Source organism: Myxocyprinus asiaticus, chromosome 6 (genome assembly GCF_019703515.2).
Source record: "Myxocyprinus asiaticus isolate MX2 ecotype Aquarium Trade chromosome 6, UBuf_Myxa_2, whole genome shotgun sequence".
NCBI classification, from domain to species: Eukaryota; Metazoa; Chordata; class Actinopteri; order Cypriniformes; family Catostomidae; genus Myxocyprinus; species Myxocyprinus asiaticus.
The window spans coordinates 54934852-54954212 of record NC_059349.1 but is presented as its reverse complement, the minus strand read 5'-3'; the positions used below and the strand labels follow the sequence as shown (position 1 = coordinate 54954212).

The 19361-nt window shown below is 37.7% G+C and overlaps 1 protein-coding gene across 1 annotated transcript in view; it reads left to right on the top strand.

Annotated features, from left to right (window-relative positions):
* The first annotated feature begins 501 nt into the window (after positions 1-501).
* LOC127443031 (protein APCDD1-like) overlaps positions 502-19361 on the top strand; it is a 41120-nt gene continuing 22260 nt past the window's right edge. The window contains exons 1-2 of the mRNA XM_051701510.1: positions 502-874; positions 16089-16272. Of these exons, the coding sequence (XP_051557470.1) occupies positions 838-874; positions 16089-16272 (221 nt within the window). The 5' untranslated portion in view covers positions 502-837. The remainder of the gene's footprint in view (positions 875-16088; positions 16273-19361) is intronic.

The following is a 19361-nucleotide window of genomic DNA, read 5'->3' as shown; positions in this document are numbered from 1 at the left end:
TGCGGCAGACAAAAATGCACCAGAGTTATCCAAACATTGATATTTAGAGAAAATTTCACATAATTGCACATTAATAAAAAAAATAAATGTCCTTGACAAAGAAGAATTGGCAGCAGTTTTAGTATTTAATTTAATTGGAGGAACTTTAATTGTTCTGGGATCAGATTCCATTTGATGTGGTGAACCTGAAGTTCAGATTCCAATGATGGAAATATAACATCAACTCTTAGTCCACACCCCCTCTACTCTCTCTCTCTCTCTCTCTCTCTCTCTCTCTCTCTCACACACACACACACACACACACACACACGCACTTTCTCTTTCTCTCTCTCTCTCTCACTCTCTCTTTCTTTCACACACACACTTTCTCTCTCTCTCTCTCTCTCTCTCTCTCTCTCTCTCTCTCACACACACACACACACACACACACACACACACTTTCTCTCTCTCTCTCTCTCTCTCTCTCTCTCTCACACACACACACACACACACACACACACACACTCTCTCTCTCTCTCTCTCTCTCTCTCTCTCTGTGTGTGTGTGTGTGTATATTAAGGATTAACTCGTTGTCTGTCATGTTTTGCGCGGATTTCTCCATCTCCTGTGTGAGCAGTAACTGCTGCAGATCTGTACATTCATAAACGCGTGTGGAATACGAGAGCGCTTCAGATGTTTGTCCCCGCGCGTCCTGCGCGTCTCCGGTGCGTCTGTGCGCGACGCGCGGCGGTTCTGGCGCATTGAATGTAAAATCTCCGGATAAAAGACAATACTCATGTCTGATTGAATTGATGAAGGAACATACTGAGAGAAACACACTTTTGCTCTGCGGGAATTATGGCTGCATCTGTGGTGTTGGTGCTGATGGCTTTTGGTGAGTGTTTATTCATCTGATAAAGTTTATTCGAGCTGACTTGGTGAGTTAAAGAGATTAATAATGGCTTAAAATATGTTAAAGCACTGTAAATTTGTTGATAGACTATAAATACAATAACAACAACAGTATTTTTTTAACTAAAGAGTGTAGTCTGCCTGTCAATCAACATATTTATTTATTCTGTATCACAAAATTCATACATTATTCATTTTCAAAGTGTAAATGTTACAATTGTCTATTTTACATTAATATACAAACTTAAGCTTTTTCAGAATATATTGATTTAAAAAAGAAAACCAGGTAGTTTTCTAAGTAAGTGCTGTTTTATCTAATTAGAACTTGACTTTCAATCATTAACATTAATGTTGTTTATAGAAATGGTATTTCACAGAGCACATATGTTATAATACTGTAATATACTTTGACCTTTAGTTTTGACCTGTAGTAAAGATTCATGCATTCACTTGTGGAAGAATATCATCATACATGTTTCTCTGGGTGTAAATAAGGTGGCTCAGAAAAACTGCTTTTGTTTTGTTCCCAATCATGTCAACTGTATCTGAGAAAAGTTTTGTGTTGATACGACAAAGCAACCAAAAGTTATAACATTACAAAAATAATTTATCCTAGTGTTCAAAAACATCTCCAAACAAATAAAACTAAATAATTGTACATAAGAACTAATTACACATGCAAACACAACAATGGCTAAAGGTTTGCATAGCATGCAGACATGATTTTAGTAATGAGATTTCACAGAATGAGTTTCATTCTGTGTCATTTGAGTCATCATTGAGTCTGTGTCATGTATTTGGCGCCATCTCCTGGTGGTCATATGTAACATTGTGCTTCATGTGGATTATCTAATGATCTATGCATCTGATTACCTTGTGTGTGGGCTCGTTTGAAAGATAATCATCTCCTCTAAGTATGGTATGTGATATTTTATATACCATTTATTTTTTGTGAAGTTATAAGCGGAAACGCGGCATATAAGCAACTCCAACATAATTGTCAAAGACATATACTTAGCTATTACTCACTATATTTTTGTCTGTGAGTAAAACAAATAGGCTGGTTGTATTCTACTCTTTGAGAGCTTTCCAACAACATATGACACATGACTGTTTGATGAGTCTGATGTTTTTATTGATTGCAATAATATGTACAGTGCAAATTTTTATAAACGATCAAAACAGAACACTTCTGATTTGTCTGCAAATTTCAAAGCACTTGTTCAGTTGGTCATAATGTCTACATGCATTGGAAAGTAGAGCTTCTGAACTATCAAACGACACCTATTTTGCATTGGTCAAGACTGTAGTTATTCATATTTTGACGATTATAATTTTTCTTGTGGGCCCGGCTAGCTTAAAGGGTTAATGTAAGTCTTAGTTAAAGTATATATAATATAGATATGAAACAGATTTACTTGTAGGTTAATTCTCTTGTACAGTTTTGTGTAATAATTAGATTATTTCTGTGTTTGTGTGCATGAAAGAGAGATGAACAGAAACAGAGAGAGTTCTAGTACTGAGAATAAAACTGCTGTTTCTATGTGCACATGAGCAAATGAGCTGTTTGCATTCATTGCGTCCACAGGAAGAGACGAGCGATTATTAGACTGCAGTTGACCCGTTTCATCAGCCAGAAATGACAGTGCAGGCGAACGTTTGGCAGCCACTTCAAACGGAGCTGAGAGATAAAAAAATATATTTTCAAATGTGCTTTCTGTGCAGTGTGTTTAAGTGAATCTAACGTTCAATTAAGTGGCGTATTATAGCCATCGTTCCCAGCAGCAATAAAAGTGTGCAGTCAGGGCAGATGAAAGTGTGCTGTATTTATAGGGGAAAAACCTCAGGATGAAGTCAAAGAAAGGCCAGAACCTCACAGACGCTCTCACGTGGAGTCCAGCATTCTCTGACTCCTAAACTTTTGTTAAATGTTATATGTGAGACTGGGCTGGTTGTCACAATTTTAACTGAATATTTATTTTATTTTTTGGAAATTCAGTTTCTGTGGACACATACAGTATATTAAAGGCTTGACACCATTTCACACTTTTTGCCCAGGAAAAAATATACAGTTCATTAAACACACATTTACCTTTTTGTGACAACATGCCCCAACAGCAGGCATATTTTCACACTATATGGGATAAGTGGTCCCCGTCAACCCCCATCACAACCACCAAAACAATCAAATATGCACCTGCATTAAACTTTTTGGCAAAATTTAAGAAGTTAAACAATTATGAGGCACAAAACGACACATCATACAAAAATATCAAAGCATTGTTTTGACCAATTAATATTTTAATTATTTAAATTGTATACATTTATGACATGTGACAACATACCCCAACCTGACTTTCATGAAAAATACCTCTGTCCTAAGAACACACTTTAATGTTTCTGTAAAAATCAGCCTTTATAATACAGTGACAAGAAAAAGTATGTGAACCCTTTAGAACTGGCTGGTTTTCAGCATTAATTGCATAGATTGGAGGTGTGGGTTAGAGCTACTTTGACTTATAAAAAGCACTCAAACATTTTGAGTTTTCTATTCACAAGAAATATCTGCTGACCTGGACCAAGACTCGCAAAAAAGAGATCTTAGAAGACCTACGATCAAGAATTGTTGCTTTGCATAAAGCTGGAAAGGGTTACAAAGTTATCTGGAAGAGCTTAGATAAGTACGGTGGAGGGAGCATCATGATTTGGGGCTGCTTTGCTGCTTTGGGGCTTGGACCGCTTGCCATCATCGAGGGAAAATGAATTTCCAAGTTTATCAAGCTATCCTACAGGATAATGTCAGGGTGTCTGTGCACCCACTGAAGCACAGTAGAAGTTGGGTGATGCAGCAGGACAATAACCCTAAACATCAAAGTAAATCCACTACAGAATGACTTTAGAAAAAGAAAATCCTCCTTTTGGAGTGTTACAGTCAGAGCCCAGACCTTAACCCAATAGAGATGCTGTGGAATGACCTCAAGAGAGCCGTTCACACCAGACATCCTGAGAATATGGCTGAAGCAGTTCTGTAAGTCAAGTCATTTTTATTTGTATAGCGCTTTTCACAACACACATCGTTCCAAAGCAACTTTACAGAAATTCATGCATTAACAGAAAATTAAACTGTAATATCTATAAAGTCTTAGAGTCATCATTGTGTAGTTTGATTAAATATGATTGTAAATTGTGCATAAATATAAATAATTAAATAATAATTGTATTTATAACCCCAGTGAGCAAGCTGAAGGCGACTGTGGCGAGGAACACAAAACTCCATAAGATGTTGATTAATGGAGAAAAATAACCTTGAGAGAAACCAGACTCACTGTGGGGGCCAGTTCCCCTCTGAATAACATCATGAATATAATGCCAATATTATATGTATATATGCAATAATATATGTATAGTGCAAGTCATGGTTTTAAATGAGTAAACTAAGTGTTGAGGGTCAGTGTTTAAACAAAGATGTTGTATGAACTGTAAAATTAATGACTAATGTCTTTAAAGTTCATCCTGGATTAACTGCAGAAGTTCACATAGATGCATTGTCCTTTGTTAGTTGGCTGATGAAGGCTTTTGTTGGCAATTAATTGATAGTCTATGTATTCCATTATAAGAGTGTAGTCCATCAATAGATCAAGGTGATGCAGGCAGAGATCAGTGAGGAGCATCACAGTTCAACCGGCAGTACATTTCGTTGTGGTCTATCCTAAGTCCAAGGTTCAGGCAGTGGCATATGAAGTATCCCATGTCTTATGGTTGGAGATGGCATCAGTTCATCCTTTGAAGTCCATCGTAATAGGCTGAAGTGATGTGTGGCTGGCACTGGCTGCGTTTAGTCTTCATCACTCGGAGACACATAGCAGTGGAGTCCAACACCAAGTAGGAATGGAGCTGGATCCAGCCAGTTCTGGTGACCTCAGGATAGGAGTCACGAGGTTGAGACAGGGAAACAAATAAAATAATATTATCATAGATGTCATTCAATTTATTGCAGAGTTATAGATTCTGAGAAATATTTCTGATTCAGGCAGACCTAACTAAAGCAGCCTAATTGTGAGTTGAAGGATAAATTAGGTGTATATCTGGCTAAATAGATGAGTCTTTAGTCTAGACTGTGTGAGTGTGTTTGCATTCCAAACAGTGTTAGGGAGACTATTCCATAGTTTAGGAGCCAAATATGAAAAGTATCTACCTCCTTTTGTGGATTTTGATATTCTAGGAACTATTAACAGGCCAGAGTTTTGTGATTGTAATGAACGTGATGGAATATAGTGTGGTAGAAGGTCACTTAAGTACTGCGGAGCTAGACCATTCAAAGCTTTGTATGTAGTTAACAGAATTGTACAATTAATATGAAATTTAACAGGTAGCCAATGTAACGATGATTAAATGGGGCTAATATGATCATATTTCTTGGTTCTAGTCAGCACTCTGACAGCTGCATTTTGAACCAATTGAAGTTTATTTATTGATCTTGCTGGACATCCTCCCAGTAATGCATTACAATAATCTAATCTTGAGGTCATGAACGCATTAATTAGTTTTTGGGCATCAGCAACAGAGAGCATGTGTCGTAACTTAGCAATATTTCTTAGGTGGAAGAATGCTGTTCTACAAACATAGGAAACTCGATTTTCAAAGGACAGATTGGTATCAAATATAACACCTAAGTTCTTCGCTGTAGAAGACAACGTATCAGTACATCCATTGAGAGGTTTTTGGTCCAATAATTAGTACCTCTGTTTTGTCAGAATTGAGTAGAAGGCAAATTTCTGGCCATCCAATCTTTGATTTCATTGATACTCTGCTAATTTGGAGAGTTGTGAATTTTCATTGGGTTTAGAAGAAATATAAAGTTGGGTATCGTTGGCATAACAGTGGAAACTTATTCTATGATTCCTGATAATATCTCCCAGGGGAAGCATATATAAGGAGAAAAGCAGAGGCCCTAAAACTGATCCCTGTGGCACTCCATACTTGACTTTTGTTTGATTTGACAATTCCTCGTTTACACATGCAAAGTGGTAGCAGTCTGCTAAATAGGACCTAAACCATGCTAATGCAAGTCCACTAATGCCAACATAATTCTCCAGAAATTTTGGAAGTATGGTCCAAAATTCCTTCTGAATGTTGTGCAGGTCTAATCCGCAGCTACCGGAAATGCTTGGATGAGTTTATTGCTGCCAAAGGAGGATCAATCCTAGGGTTCACTTACTTTTTCCACAGCACTGTGAATGTTTAATGGGATGTGTTCAATAAAGACATGAAGGATTATAATTGTTTGTGTGTTGTTATCTTAGGGTACGTTTACACGACAACGATGTACTAAAAACGGGAAGGTTTTTCCTTTGCGTTTTTGAAAAGATTCACGTACAGACGACAACGTTGTCAAAATGATCCCCGTAAACATGGACCCGCGAAAACGACTAAAAACACTGTATTACGCATGCCAGGCCAGTAGTTGGCGATGTCACTTTGTAAAGAAACACTACACGCCTGTGCACATAAGCATTCTTCCACAGAGCGGTGAATACAAACAATGAAGATGGTGATCGCTGGTCGAGCAGCACAAACACAGACCTGTAGTCTGACATTGTAGTTATGAATGTCTCGCGCATTGTTTTGAAGTACTCGCGCGAATGCGAGACTGAACTCTCAAGATTATTCAAGACTGGTTTTGGATATTAGACAGAACTCTGATATATGGATATCTTCTGATTTAGAGAGAGGTCTTGTGTATACTGGATCTAACATGCATTTTCACTGCCTCATGTTTTCATATTCTAAGCATATCATTGAATACTGTACATGGCATCACATCTCTGTCTATAGGCTATATACATAAGCGGTGGGTGAATGAAATGCAGGGTAAAGGTACATCAAATAAAATTAAGTAAATAAATAACATTTAAAATACAAATACATTTTTCCCCATCTGAATCCATACATTAATTTCAAGATTTTCAAATTGCAGGTTCTGCCTACTGTACAATGTTCACACTCCATACAAAACACTCCAAATGAATAAATTGGTGATTATTGTTATTTGCACAGACACCAGTATTCATATTGATGATTATACATCTAAAATTGATGCCTATCAATCCATTATTCTTTATATAACACGTAATACTCGTGTGCATGATGTCATCGTTTTCACAAACTCGCGTTTTTGTGTTTACACGGAGACGATAACGGCATCATTTTCAAAAACTTGCACTTTGAAACCCATTTTCAAAAGTTTGCATTTTCAGTTTTCCGTTTTTAGTTGAAAATGTTGTCGTGTAAACGGCCCCTTAAGCACATTGTGTTTGTCTATACTTGTGACTTTGATGAAGATGAGATCACATTTTATGACCAATTAATGCAGAAAAACAGCTATTTCCAAAGGGTTCACATACTTTTTTTTTTTGCCACTGTATAGTTGACTCTTGCCTGAATGTATGTCAGTGTGGTTTGATTATATTCGCTTGTTTATGCAAGAACTAAAACAAAACTATTATGAGAAAGAAAACTGTCTTTGGAGGGTAGAATTCACAAAAATGTTTCTAATTTAAAAGGGTTTTGAATAAGGTGTTTGTAACCAACATACAAAACCCCTGCTAGAGAAAAGACACATTTGAGTAATTGGACTTTTGACTCCAAATGTCATCATTACTAAGATATATCCCCTGTGACAACTAGCCCCAGTCTCCCCTATTGCATAGATCTCCAACTGTACATATATGTTCTGTTTATAAAGTACACACTGGAAATGTGCGAGATGAAACAGCACTTGGAATAATGAATTAGGCCTAGCCTTAAAACAAATTCTGTGGACTTTTTAAGGGGACCCAAGTCATATCTAGAGAGTCCAGACTATAGGGGGTGTGCTCTTTTCACCTGGGCCTAACATTGCAGCGGTGAGTTTTACACGGGCAAACAGCACTCAATGTATTTGTTGAGCTAAACTTCCAAATCTGTGCCCGTTTCCCAGTGCTAAATAGATCTGGAGTAGTGTAATCTAATGTGCTCGGCTATTCTCATCCACATAAAATCGCCATCCACTAATGAATCATGCATCTATTAAAATGTCTACACACACATAAACATGTATATATAATCAGAATTAACGAGTGGGCAGTTAAAGTGCTCTCAGGGCGGTGCGTTCCGGAAGAGAGTGTCCGTCAGAAGTATCGAGTCATGTGGCAAAACACTTTGTGATGGAGCTAAATTATTCTGGAGCTTGTGTGTTTGTCATTCGGGCCAGAAATGTTACCTCACCGATGGGCCCCAACCAACTGGAAATGTTCTTGGTGGTTGGGTCTCGGGGAGCTCTGCAGGGCTTTGATTGAGACAAAAGGCCAGCGCTTGGGGGAAAAAACAGACTGTGGGACTCAGACTTTGGCTGCTGTTCGCTGTAGCTTCGACATTAATGGCAGAAGAGTTAAAAAATAGATTTGTTGTGAATTAGTGTAAGAAAAAAGACAGAGACAGAATGTTTACAGAAACTGAAAGGGCACCGCAATGCTAGGGTGTTATGGGTGGTTGGCAGGGCGTTGCTAGGTGGTTGTGTTCTGGGTGTTTGTTTACTGGCTGGAGAAAAGAGTCTGCTCTCTTGATATGACTGGAGGGGGGTCTTACTTCAGTGTAAGTCTATGGGGTTTATTCAGGTAGAACAAAGTTCATATCTACAGCAGAAGCTACTAGAGAAACATTAACCCATCTGCAGGTTTCCAGGTTCAGATTTAGCATTAAGAAAAAGACAATTTCTGTCCTGTGTTGACATTTACATGAGGGGTGAAAAATAATTTTTCCTCTATCACATTCCATCACAATAAACAGATCTGAAATGTAGGTGGCGCTCTAATGCATTTTATCCCTCACAGATGTGCTCGTCCATAGACATTCAGTCCAATTTTCAGTTCAAGCACCACCCTCATTATTTCATTGAATATCTCGGCCTCTGAGTGGACTAGAAGCTCAATCTAAGTGTCATTAGAAAGCTGAGATTCTCCCCTCTGCGATGACATTTTTATCATCAATAGTCCATAGCATATATTTCTGATGATTTGTTTTGCAAGCTTTTCCTACTGGACTGTATATTTTGTTCTGGACATCTAAGATATAACATTGGATTATGCACACAAGCAAGCTCACAGACAAGTAAACAATGGCTCATTTTTTAGAGAACTGCTGAAGGTAAAAACAGGTTACTTGGGGCTTACAGCAGGAGTTATCAGCACATATTTGGTGACTTACAGAAATCATATTTCACTTTATGATTCTTTTGAAAATCTTTTGAACTGTGGTATTAGTGCAACAAAATAAATATACAGTCACATTCCTGAGAATGAGAGCTTTCATTTGATATATGACTTGTCTATTTAAGTACTATTTTAAAGACTTTATATTCATATTGATATTTCTACCACATAACCACTAGGTAGCGCTTATTTGGAATGCGGATAGTTTAATGCCTTCTTTTGTTATTTTAAGTAACATAAATGAAGAAGTGATGGTTATCTTTGAAAAGATCAGATTCTAAGCTTTCAAACAATATGACATATGACTTACGTATACATGGACTTGAGCATTTTAAGGGTACATTTTTTTCACGATATAGCGCCCCCCTTTGGGACCTGCCATCAGGTCCACAGAGTTGAAAAGTTTAATCAAGTGAAAAAATAACAGTTACTTTTTAACATACCATTGAATTATTTTTATTAAATGTAGAGCATGTATACAGATCCTCACAGCACAATCCAAAACCCAAAATTTGTGTTTTTTGTTTTTATTATTATTATTATTATAATTATGGTCAAATACAGTGGAGCATCACGGTATTTACGAAAGCAGTGATGAAACTCTTGCTTAAGATATTGCTTAAATAAAATGTAATTTTTATTGATATATTATTATCATTATTACTACTACTACTACAACTACTACATTGAATATTATATTTTACTATACAGTAATTTTACTTTCACAGTAATGTCGTATTTTTCAAACGTCACACATCTAATGAAGTGGAGCTTTTATTTTGCCGTTTTAGTCGGAAAACTGGATGTTTTTTATGGCTTCACTTCTCACTTCCAGAAAAGCAGTTCGCTAAATGTGCTAATGTGCTTATTAAACTGCAAAAGGCTATGATTTAATTATATAAATATATAGTCTGCATGTGCTGCACTTCACATCGAATAAAGTGCTCTCTCTTTGTCATTAATACACACACAGATCGCACGTGATGTTAATGGTGTGGTTATTGTATTAGCAGCGGCTTCTCACATTCACTTACCGTTGGAGCTTATGCAGACCGTATAGGCTATTTGTTTAATTAAATCTCAGCCTTTGTGGTTTAATAATCACACTAGGATATGTCACGATTTTAATTTAATTAATTGTGTATTTATACATAGATTTCATCCTAAATATGTCAAATTCCTTGACATTCCACATTTTATAGTAAATTCCGTTTTTCTGAATGGATTCCGCAATTCCGTCCATGTTTTCCACGACGCGGAAATCATAGGGCCCTATTTAAAAATAAATAAATAGCCTTTAGTTTACATTATAGCTGTGAATCGAACAGAAAACACATGGGAAAGATATAATCAGCCTGATTTGATGAAAATAATGTGACTGTTGTGACATTTTTGCTAAATCATATTACGCGGTTCCGAGGTGAAATGTCCACTGTGTGGCGCTAAAAGCGAGTTCAGTGTTGTCCGAAACAGATGAGATTTCTAAGGTTAATGCTCTATCGAGTTTTAAATCAACAAAACCGACCTCCCAACCCTAACCCTTAAACCTAAACATAACCGATAGTGTCATAAAAAGCAAATGTGAGATGAAAAACACAACCAAGTCATTTTGTGGTGCTTTTATGATACTTTCGGCTCACGTGTGGACTCGTGTGCTCTTCAGGACTCGTCCCCCGTTCCTTTACATCACAAGTGCTCTATCAGTCGAGCTACCGCACAATTTAATCACTCGAACAAGCTTGTAAATATAGTTGATTATGTAATGCAAATGTTAAAATGTGTCATGCACTATAGTAAAAGTGTTTATATGTCATTAAATAGCATTGAGTGAGTGATAGGGCGAAAAGTAAGTGTTTATGAACTGATAATCTGCCGTTTTACTCGTGATTTGTATGAAAGGAAATAAAGTCGTTGTTGTAGCACCTCTAGTGTTCATTTCACCTGGAAACTGCTGTGATACGTACAACGAGCCACATAAAGTCATGTTGCATAAATGTTTGTAGAGTAACGTGATTCTACGAGATCAGATTGGATATAATAGTTTGGTCAAATAAAACAGTTGAACTGGGGGGGGGGGGGGGGCACAGTTGTCGAAGTGAGGGGGCATGGCCCTACTGGGCCCCCCCATAGCAGCAACACTGGTGGTCACTATGAACTTTTTCTATTCCAAGAACTGCGTAATGCAGTGGTTCTCAAAGTGTAGGGAGTAGGAGTGTGCAGCAAAGCCATTATCTGTATTTGTATCTGTATCTGTTCTTTTGACAAAATGATCTGTAGCTGTCTCTGTATTCGGATAGAACCGGGTGTGGGCGGGGCCTAAACCGGAAGTGCGTCAGAACTAAATGAAACGCCCATTTTTAAGTGTTACTCTTACATTTATAGTTTCTATTAATAAAATATGCCTTGTATATGCCTTTTCATAATAATAGCCTAATAATAATAATTATTATTAAAGATCTTCCAGACAAACACATGGCAGAGTTGGTCCTGAAGCAACTGAAAGAGGGCCTGGATAAGATAGACAATTGTCATTCAAGTGACAGGTTGCGCTCAGGTTTAAGCTATAAATAAATACATGAGAATCACGTGTGAATCGTGTGATACATTAACAGACATTTCAAGAAGTGGAAAGTGTATATGATGTCATATCTTAATTAATGTTACACTTGACAAGCTCCAGACGCGCACAATTAACAGAGACCGCAAACGGAGTCGAGACAGCGCCCATTTGATCTGAAATCACACCATACGCATTTTCATAAGGTTTACACTTTAGAAATGTTGGCCGCACAGATTCATAAATTCGTTGTAATTTTGGATATGCTTATTTAAAATAACGCTTTATCCTTGTGCTTTTTGGATAATCAGTCATATAAATATTTGTTATATTATTTGGATTAATCCGTTATTCATTTTGAAGTCATTATTCGCACCTTTCCGGATAAGGTATTCGGCTTCGGGCACATCCCTAGTAGGGAGGTATTGTAAGGGGGAGCAGAAGACTGCCCCGTTCTTAAATATCGTTCACTTTCATATATTTAAATTTGCTGCGATGATAATACACAGAAGAACCAGTGTGTCCAGTTTCTTTTCCTCCACCTTTTGCTCCATATGTGGTGTCTGATGCGCTCACTGTGCTGCACTTGTGTAATCAAAGATGTTCTTGTATGCAGGGGACTAAAAACGGTTCAAGGATCAATCCAAATTGTAGAACGTAACCGAAAATGGGAACGAAGTCCCTATCAATTGTTCCGGAGTAAAAAAACTTTGTTTTTAAATGTTCTGTTTCGTTCTAATACATTTTTTCATGAAACCAAAGTCTAAATGGTTTATTACAGTACATTTTCCGAATCACACCACTTCCTGTTACCCAAAAAATATAATTACTCCATGTACATGCATGATTAATCCAGATATAAGGACAAATATCGAGGTAAAAAGTTAATTTCTCAGTTGTTTCCAAGTCTTCACTGATTTATTGTTAGATATGATGTATTAATACAGATTTGATACTGGCGGGTTCTGACCGAGAAGCAGATCTGATTTGTGACTAAGTTGTGAAATTTTAAATCATATCAAGCTATAGAAAGTCTGATTTTTTTCATCTAATAGTTTATGATGTTTCCAGGAGTGTTGATTATTCATGTTTTCGAGACGTTACAGACATTACATCAGAAATTAGCATAATTAATTCAGATTCAAAGTAATGTCCAGCATCATCCAATCACTGTCAACCATGTTAAAATAAAATGATACATTATAAATTCTGAATCTATGTACTGATTATCATTGTCACATGTCTGTCAAACATGTTGAGTGATCCAAACATCATCTGCAGCCTGAAACTGAACTTTTGATCAGATTTTAGGAGTGAATGCACTTAACTGCATAGAGAGCTATAGGATGCTCCCTTGCTCCCTATTTAGTGAATGACTTAACCTCCAGTGTGCTGTCTGTCTGCACTGGTCTCAGAACAGTTTGAAATGCACCTTATTTTCATCCTAACTCCATATAAAGCCTCTGAAAGCAACAAGAATTGACCCATTTATTCTCAATGTGATAATACACAGTAAATATAGAAGAACTGAAAATGAGCCTATAGTCCACATAAGTGGTCATTGTGTTTAACAGTGTGGCGTTTCACGATAAATCACTCAAATTTTTAAAATGACATATCGGATGAAACTAGAGACTCTAATCTTTTGACTCAAACAGGTTTTAATGTAAAAACTTAATGAGGTTTCTTACCAGATGTAGTTTTGTTGGTGTTTCTCCCAAAGACAAACTCCGCTGTGATCAGCGCCATGTTGTTCTGTCACATGACTCCGTGTGTTGAAAGTTTAACCCTTTACTGACAGCACAGAGTCTCCTGAACTGAGATCAGTTGGTTTAAATTAATTTAAATTATGCATTGCGTATAGCAAAGCCAGAGTACAACATCCACACATGTGGACGCGGGGTAGCATGAGGATAACACTTTTTTCGTGACATGAGACTGAAACTTGAAATATTGTTTTTAATTAGATTTTGTCTATCATATTATAGACTGGGGGGTCAAACAGGATCGTTACCAAAAGAAACAATAATAGTTAGAATAATAGTGTTTAGGTTTGGAATGATATGAAAGTGTGTACATTTTGAAACAGTGAGTACATTTAAAATTACATGGGCTTCTATCTCCACCGTTAAAAACGGGACAGCTGTCTCTCTCTAAACCTCAAATGACCCATCATTCCTCAGAGAGGCTGTTCATGTGCTTGTCTATAAAGACCAGGAAGGTTTCTTGACCATCAGAGGTGTTAGGAAGTGTTGTAATCGCTGGACACGTGAGGAAGTTCTTTCAGGATCACAGTGCATTTGTGTAACAAGGCTCTCTGGGTTTCCACGACTGGTTTTGGGTGTCTGCAAACATGCAAGTGTTTGGCAGGCGGTCCGAGTCAGATGGGGCTGATGCAGGTGCAAACAGTGCTGATGTTCTCAGGGTCCAGCAGAGAGAAAGAGAGATGACTTTGATATGAGTGCAGCGGTCGAGCATTACAAATGTTTCCAGCTGGACTGAGCAGATTACATGCTGCCGAGTTTCCCTGGAGAACGCGCTGTTCCATTATGGTCTGAAAGATAAACGTTAAGTGAAGGTAGATGGTGGATGTTTCAGATTTTTGAAACGCTGACAAATGATTGTTTCCACTCTATTTGTTATTGCTTTGTAGTCTGAGGGTGCCCTTGACCTGGAACAGTACTAGAATGTAAAATTTTGGGGTGCACTTTGACCTTTAGGGTGGGCAGTAGGTTCTCTCTTGGTCGTTTTGCTGTCCAACTGGGGGGCAATGCCCCTCCTAGCCCCCCTTTTGACCAGGACATGCCCTTTACCCTTATTTAGAATGATGTAGTTCTCTCAAATAAAGTTTTCTACCTCAGGAATGGATTTGGTCATATTTCTATAACACAGATCTTATGATGGAATATGTGTTCATGTGGAATGGTTTCAGTCGTGATACCTCAGGCACTAAAATTATTTAATTTCCGAGGTTTTAGTCCTGAATTCTTCAGCTATTCGAGGTTTCTCTCTTTTCATGTGGCACCCGTATGGAGGCTCCTGATCAAGAGCCAAAAATGTGTTTTGTGTTATCTCAACGATGAGCTTTATATTCTCCTAGTGTCATAAAATATAAACATACCAGATCTCTGTCCAAGCATTCGTGAGTTCCCACATTCAATAATGACTCACTCTCATTTTAAATCATTAGTTCACCCAAAAATGTAAATTCAGTCATTGTTTACTCACCCCTGTGTTGTTATAAGCCTATATGACTTTCTTTTTCTTAACACAAAGGAAGAAATTGTGAATAAGTGTTGTGCTCAGTGATGTCATACAATGTCAGTTTATGGTGACCACCTCTTCAAGCTTCAAAAGAACACAAAAGTATAATTCAGAAGTCTAATAAATTATTCATGAGACTCATGATTGTTATGAAAGCATACGATAAGATTTGATGAGAAACAAACTGAAATCTAATGTATTATTTAGTGAGAATGTTCACTGACCGTTGATCTCCTGTGTGCATTCATGATAGGACACGAGAGCAACAGTTCACGCAGCCCCCTCGCGACATTGGGGCGTTCAAGCGAAAACTCGTTTTGTTTATCTAAAAACAGGTCCTCTACAGCGATAGTGACAACAGAACACAGCTGCACACAAAACAGAGAACAGAACTTACTAAACATGTCTGAAGAATTTGTAGTTGAAGAATTGATGCATTTCTATGCCCAGCCTTATTTCTTTTTTTACTGGTGCCAGTTCACAGTGGACGGAGAAAATAGAAAACAAGCGATCGATAGAATGTGCCGTTGCTCATCACTGCTGGTTAGGACAAAATCTCTGATTACCATAGAAAATATACCTTATATCACATGTTGTTTCTGTTTCTGTTTCAAATACTCTTTTCAAAAAAATAAGGCTGGGCATAGAAATGCATCAATTCTTAATTCATGTAGGGTTATAACAACACAGGAGTGAGTGACCAATGACTGAATTTTCATTTTTGGGTGAACTAATCCTTTAACATTTGCTCTTTAACATCCCAAATATAAAATATAAAAAATAATATAAAAATGTCTTTACTCAGATGTTGCACTTTCATAGCTCAAGAGACTTAATGGAGTGCTCATATGTTTCATTCAAGTATCAATATAACTTTATAGCTATAAAATGAATGTGGATAGAATAGCTCAGATCACTTGCTCTTGGAAGAATTTGATGAGAAATGTGTATGAGTTCATATTAAGATCTGTGACATTGTAGAGATCTCTTTTAAAACTCCAGAGGAGACACATGTGAGAAAAAAATAACAGTATGCTGACTTTGACATGATCACAAGATGAGTAAATGTGCATGTTAAATGTCCCGTTATCCCTCTTCTGACCACTCACTGTGGTTGATTATTTCAGGTTGGGTGGAGGGGTCGTCTCTGTATCTCTCAGATGGTCGCTTCCCTCGTCTGGCTCTGGAGAAGTCTCTCGTCTGGACGTCTAAAGACACACAGTGTCATCACATGCTGAAACATCTACACAACGGCGCTCGCATCACAGTCCAGATGCCGCCCAACATCGAGGGTCACTGGGTGTCCACGAGGTGAGAGAACGGGAGATTTTGACCTCTGACCTCAAAGTAGTTTTGCATTTGTTCTTTATAAGGTGGTTGAAAATTAAAGGGGTTAGTCATACAATAACAGTTTATGGTGACCACCTCTTCAAGCTTCAAAAGAACACAAAAGTATAATTCAGAAGTCTAATAAATTATCCATGAGACTCATGATTATTATAAAAGCATACGATAAGATTTGATGAGAAACAAACTGAAATCTAATGTATTATTTAGTGAAAATGTTCACTGACCTTTAATCTCCTGTGTGCGTTCATGATAGGACACGAGAGCAACAGTTCACGCAGCCCCCTCGCGACATTGGGGCGTTCAAGAGAAAACTCATTTTGTTTACCTAAAAACAGGTCATCCACAGTGATAGTGACAACAGAACACAACACAACTGCACACAAATCAGAGAACAGAACTTACTAAACATGTCTGAAGAGTTTGTAGTTGAAGAATTCATGCATTTCTATGCCCAGCCTTATTTTTTTGATCGAAGTATTCGGAAATCAAACAGAAACATAGAGGAGCTATAGGCAGCCACAGTCACATGTGTCCTAAACTGACGGCAAACGATATGCAATAAAAGGTATATTTCCTATGTTAATCTGAGTTTTTGTCCTAACCAGCTGTGATGAATGACGGTACATTTTATCGATCGCTTGTCCAAAAACTTTCAAAAAAATAAGCCTGGGTTTAAATTCTTCATCTACAAATTCTTCAGACATGATTAGTAAGGTCTGTTCTCTGTTTTGTGTACAGCTGTGCTGTGTTCTGTTGTCACTATCGCTGTTTTTAGATAAACAAAACGAGTTTTTGCTTGAACGCCCCAATGCCGTGAGGGGGCTATGTGAACTATTGCTCTCGTGCAGCCTCATGACTTACCGTCGCTTAAGAGTTTCACTAAATAATCAATTAGATTTTTTGTTTTTTCACCAAACCTTATTATATTCCTTCAGAACAAGTGTAAGATGTAAAAGGGAAACAGAACGTTGATGGTGCTGACACATGGTACCTGGTATTTTTCTCAGTACTGGCTAGGATGGGCCCATATCAGTCATTTATTATTACTGGATTAGGATTTTTATAATAGTTTTATAAATACTGCTGAGGCAGATTTTTCATTAACAGGTATTAATCCATGCAATTATAAGTTTTTATTAAAAATAACTATCCTGTCTAAAATTTCTCCAAATTATGGAGCACCTTAGAGGACAGGGCGGTAATATTTTTTTCTGAAATAGTTTTGTGTGCCCTCACAATAAGTTTTGCGTTCCTTTGCAATACATTTTGCGTTCCCTCACAATAGTTTTGCGTTCCTTCACAATAGTTTGCGTTCCCTTGCAATACATTTTGCGTTCCCTCACAATAGTTTTGCGTTCCTTCACAATAGTTTGCGTTCCCTTGCAATACATTTTGCATTGTCTCGCAATAAGTTTTGCGTTCCCTCACAATAAGTTTTGCGTTCCCTCGCAATACATTTTGCATTGTCTCACAATAAGTTTTGCATTCCATCACGATAAGTTTTGCGTTCCCTCACAATAAGTTTTGCGTTCCCTTGCAATAGTTTTGCGTTCCCTTGCAATACATTTTGCATTGTCTCGCAATAAGTTTTGCGTTCCTTCACAATAAGTTTTGCGTTCCCTCGCAATAGTTTTGCGTTTCCTCGCAATACATTTTGCGTTGTCTCGCAATAAGTTTTGCATTCCATCACAATAAGTTTTGCGTTCCCTCACAATAAGTTTTATGTTCCCTTGCAGTACATTTTGCATTCCCTCACAATAGTTTTGCGTTCCTTCACAATAGTTTGCGTTCCCTTGCAATACATTTTGCATTGTCTCGCAATAAGTTTTGCGTTCCCTCACAATAAGTTTTGCATTCCCTCGCAATAGTTTTGCGTTCTTTCGCAATAGTTTTGCGTTCCCTCACAATAAGTTTTGCATTCCCTCCGATAGTTTTGCATTCCCTCACAATAGTTTTGCATTCCCTCGCAATAGTTTGTTTTGCATTCCCTCGCGATAGTTTTGCATTCTCTCGCAATAAGTTTTGCGTTCCCTTGCAATAGTTTTGCATTCTCTCGCAATAGTTTTGCATTCTCTCCCAATAAGTTTTGCGTTCCATCACAATAGTTTTGCGTTCCCTCGCAATAGTTTTGCCTTCTCTCGCAATAAGTTTTGCGTTCCCTCCCAATAAGTTTTGCGTTCCCTCACAATAGTTTTGCGTTACCTCGCAATAGTTTTGCATTCTCTCGCAATAGTTTTGCATTCTCTCGCAATAGTTTTGCGTTCCCTCACAATAAGTTTTGCGTTCCTTGCAATACATTTTGCATTGTTTCGTAATACGTTTTGCGTTCCCTCACAATAAGTTTTGCATTCCCTCGCAATAGTTTTGCGTTCCCTCGCAATAGTTTTGCTTTCTCTCGCAATAGTTTTGCATTCCCTCGCAATAGTTTTGCATTCTTTCGCAATAGTTTTGCGTTCCCTCACAATAAGTTTTGCATTCCCTCCAATAGTTTTGCATTCCCTTGCAATAGTTTTGCATTCCCTCGCAATAGTTTGTTTTGCATTCCCTCGCGGTAGTTTTGCATTCTCTCGCAATAAGTTTTGCGTTCCCTTGCAATAGTTTTGCATTCTCTCGCAATAGTTTTGCATTCTCTCGCAACACTTTTATGTTCCTTCACAATAGTTTGCGTTCCCTTGCAATACATTTTGCATTGTTTCGTAATACGTTTTGCGTTCTCTCGCAATAGTTTTGCATTCCCTCGCAATAGTTTTGTGTTCCCTCCCAATAAGTTTTGTGTTCCCTCACAATAGTTTTGCATTCTCTCGCAATAGTTTTGCGTTCACTCACAATAGTTTTGCGTTCCCTCGCAACAGTTTTGCATTCTCTCGCAATAGTTTTGCATTCTCTCCCAATAAGTTTTGCGTTCCCTCACAATAGTTTTGTGTTCCCTCGCAATAGTTTTGCGTTTTCTCGCAATAGTTTTGCCTTCTCTTGCAATAAGTTTTGCGCTCCCTCACAATAGTTTTGCGTTCCCTTGCAATAGTTTTGCGTTCCCTCGCAATAGTTTTGCG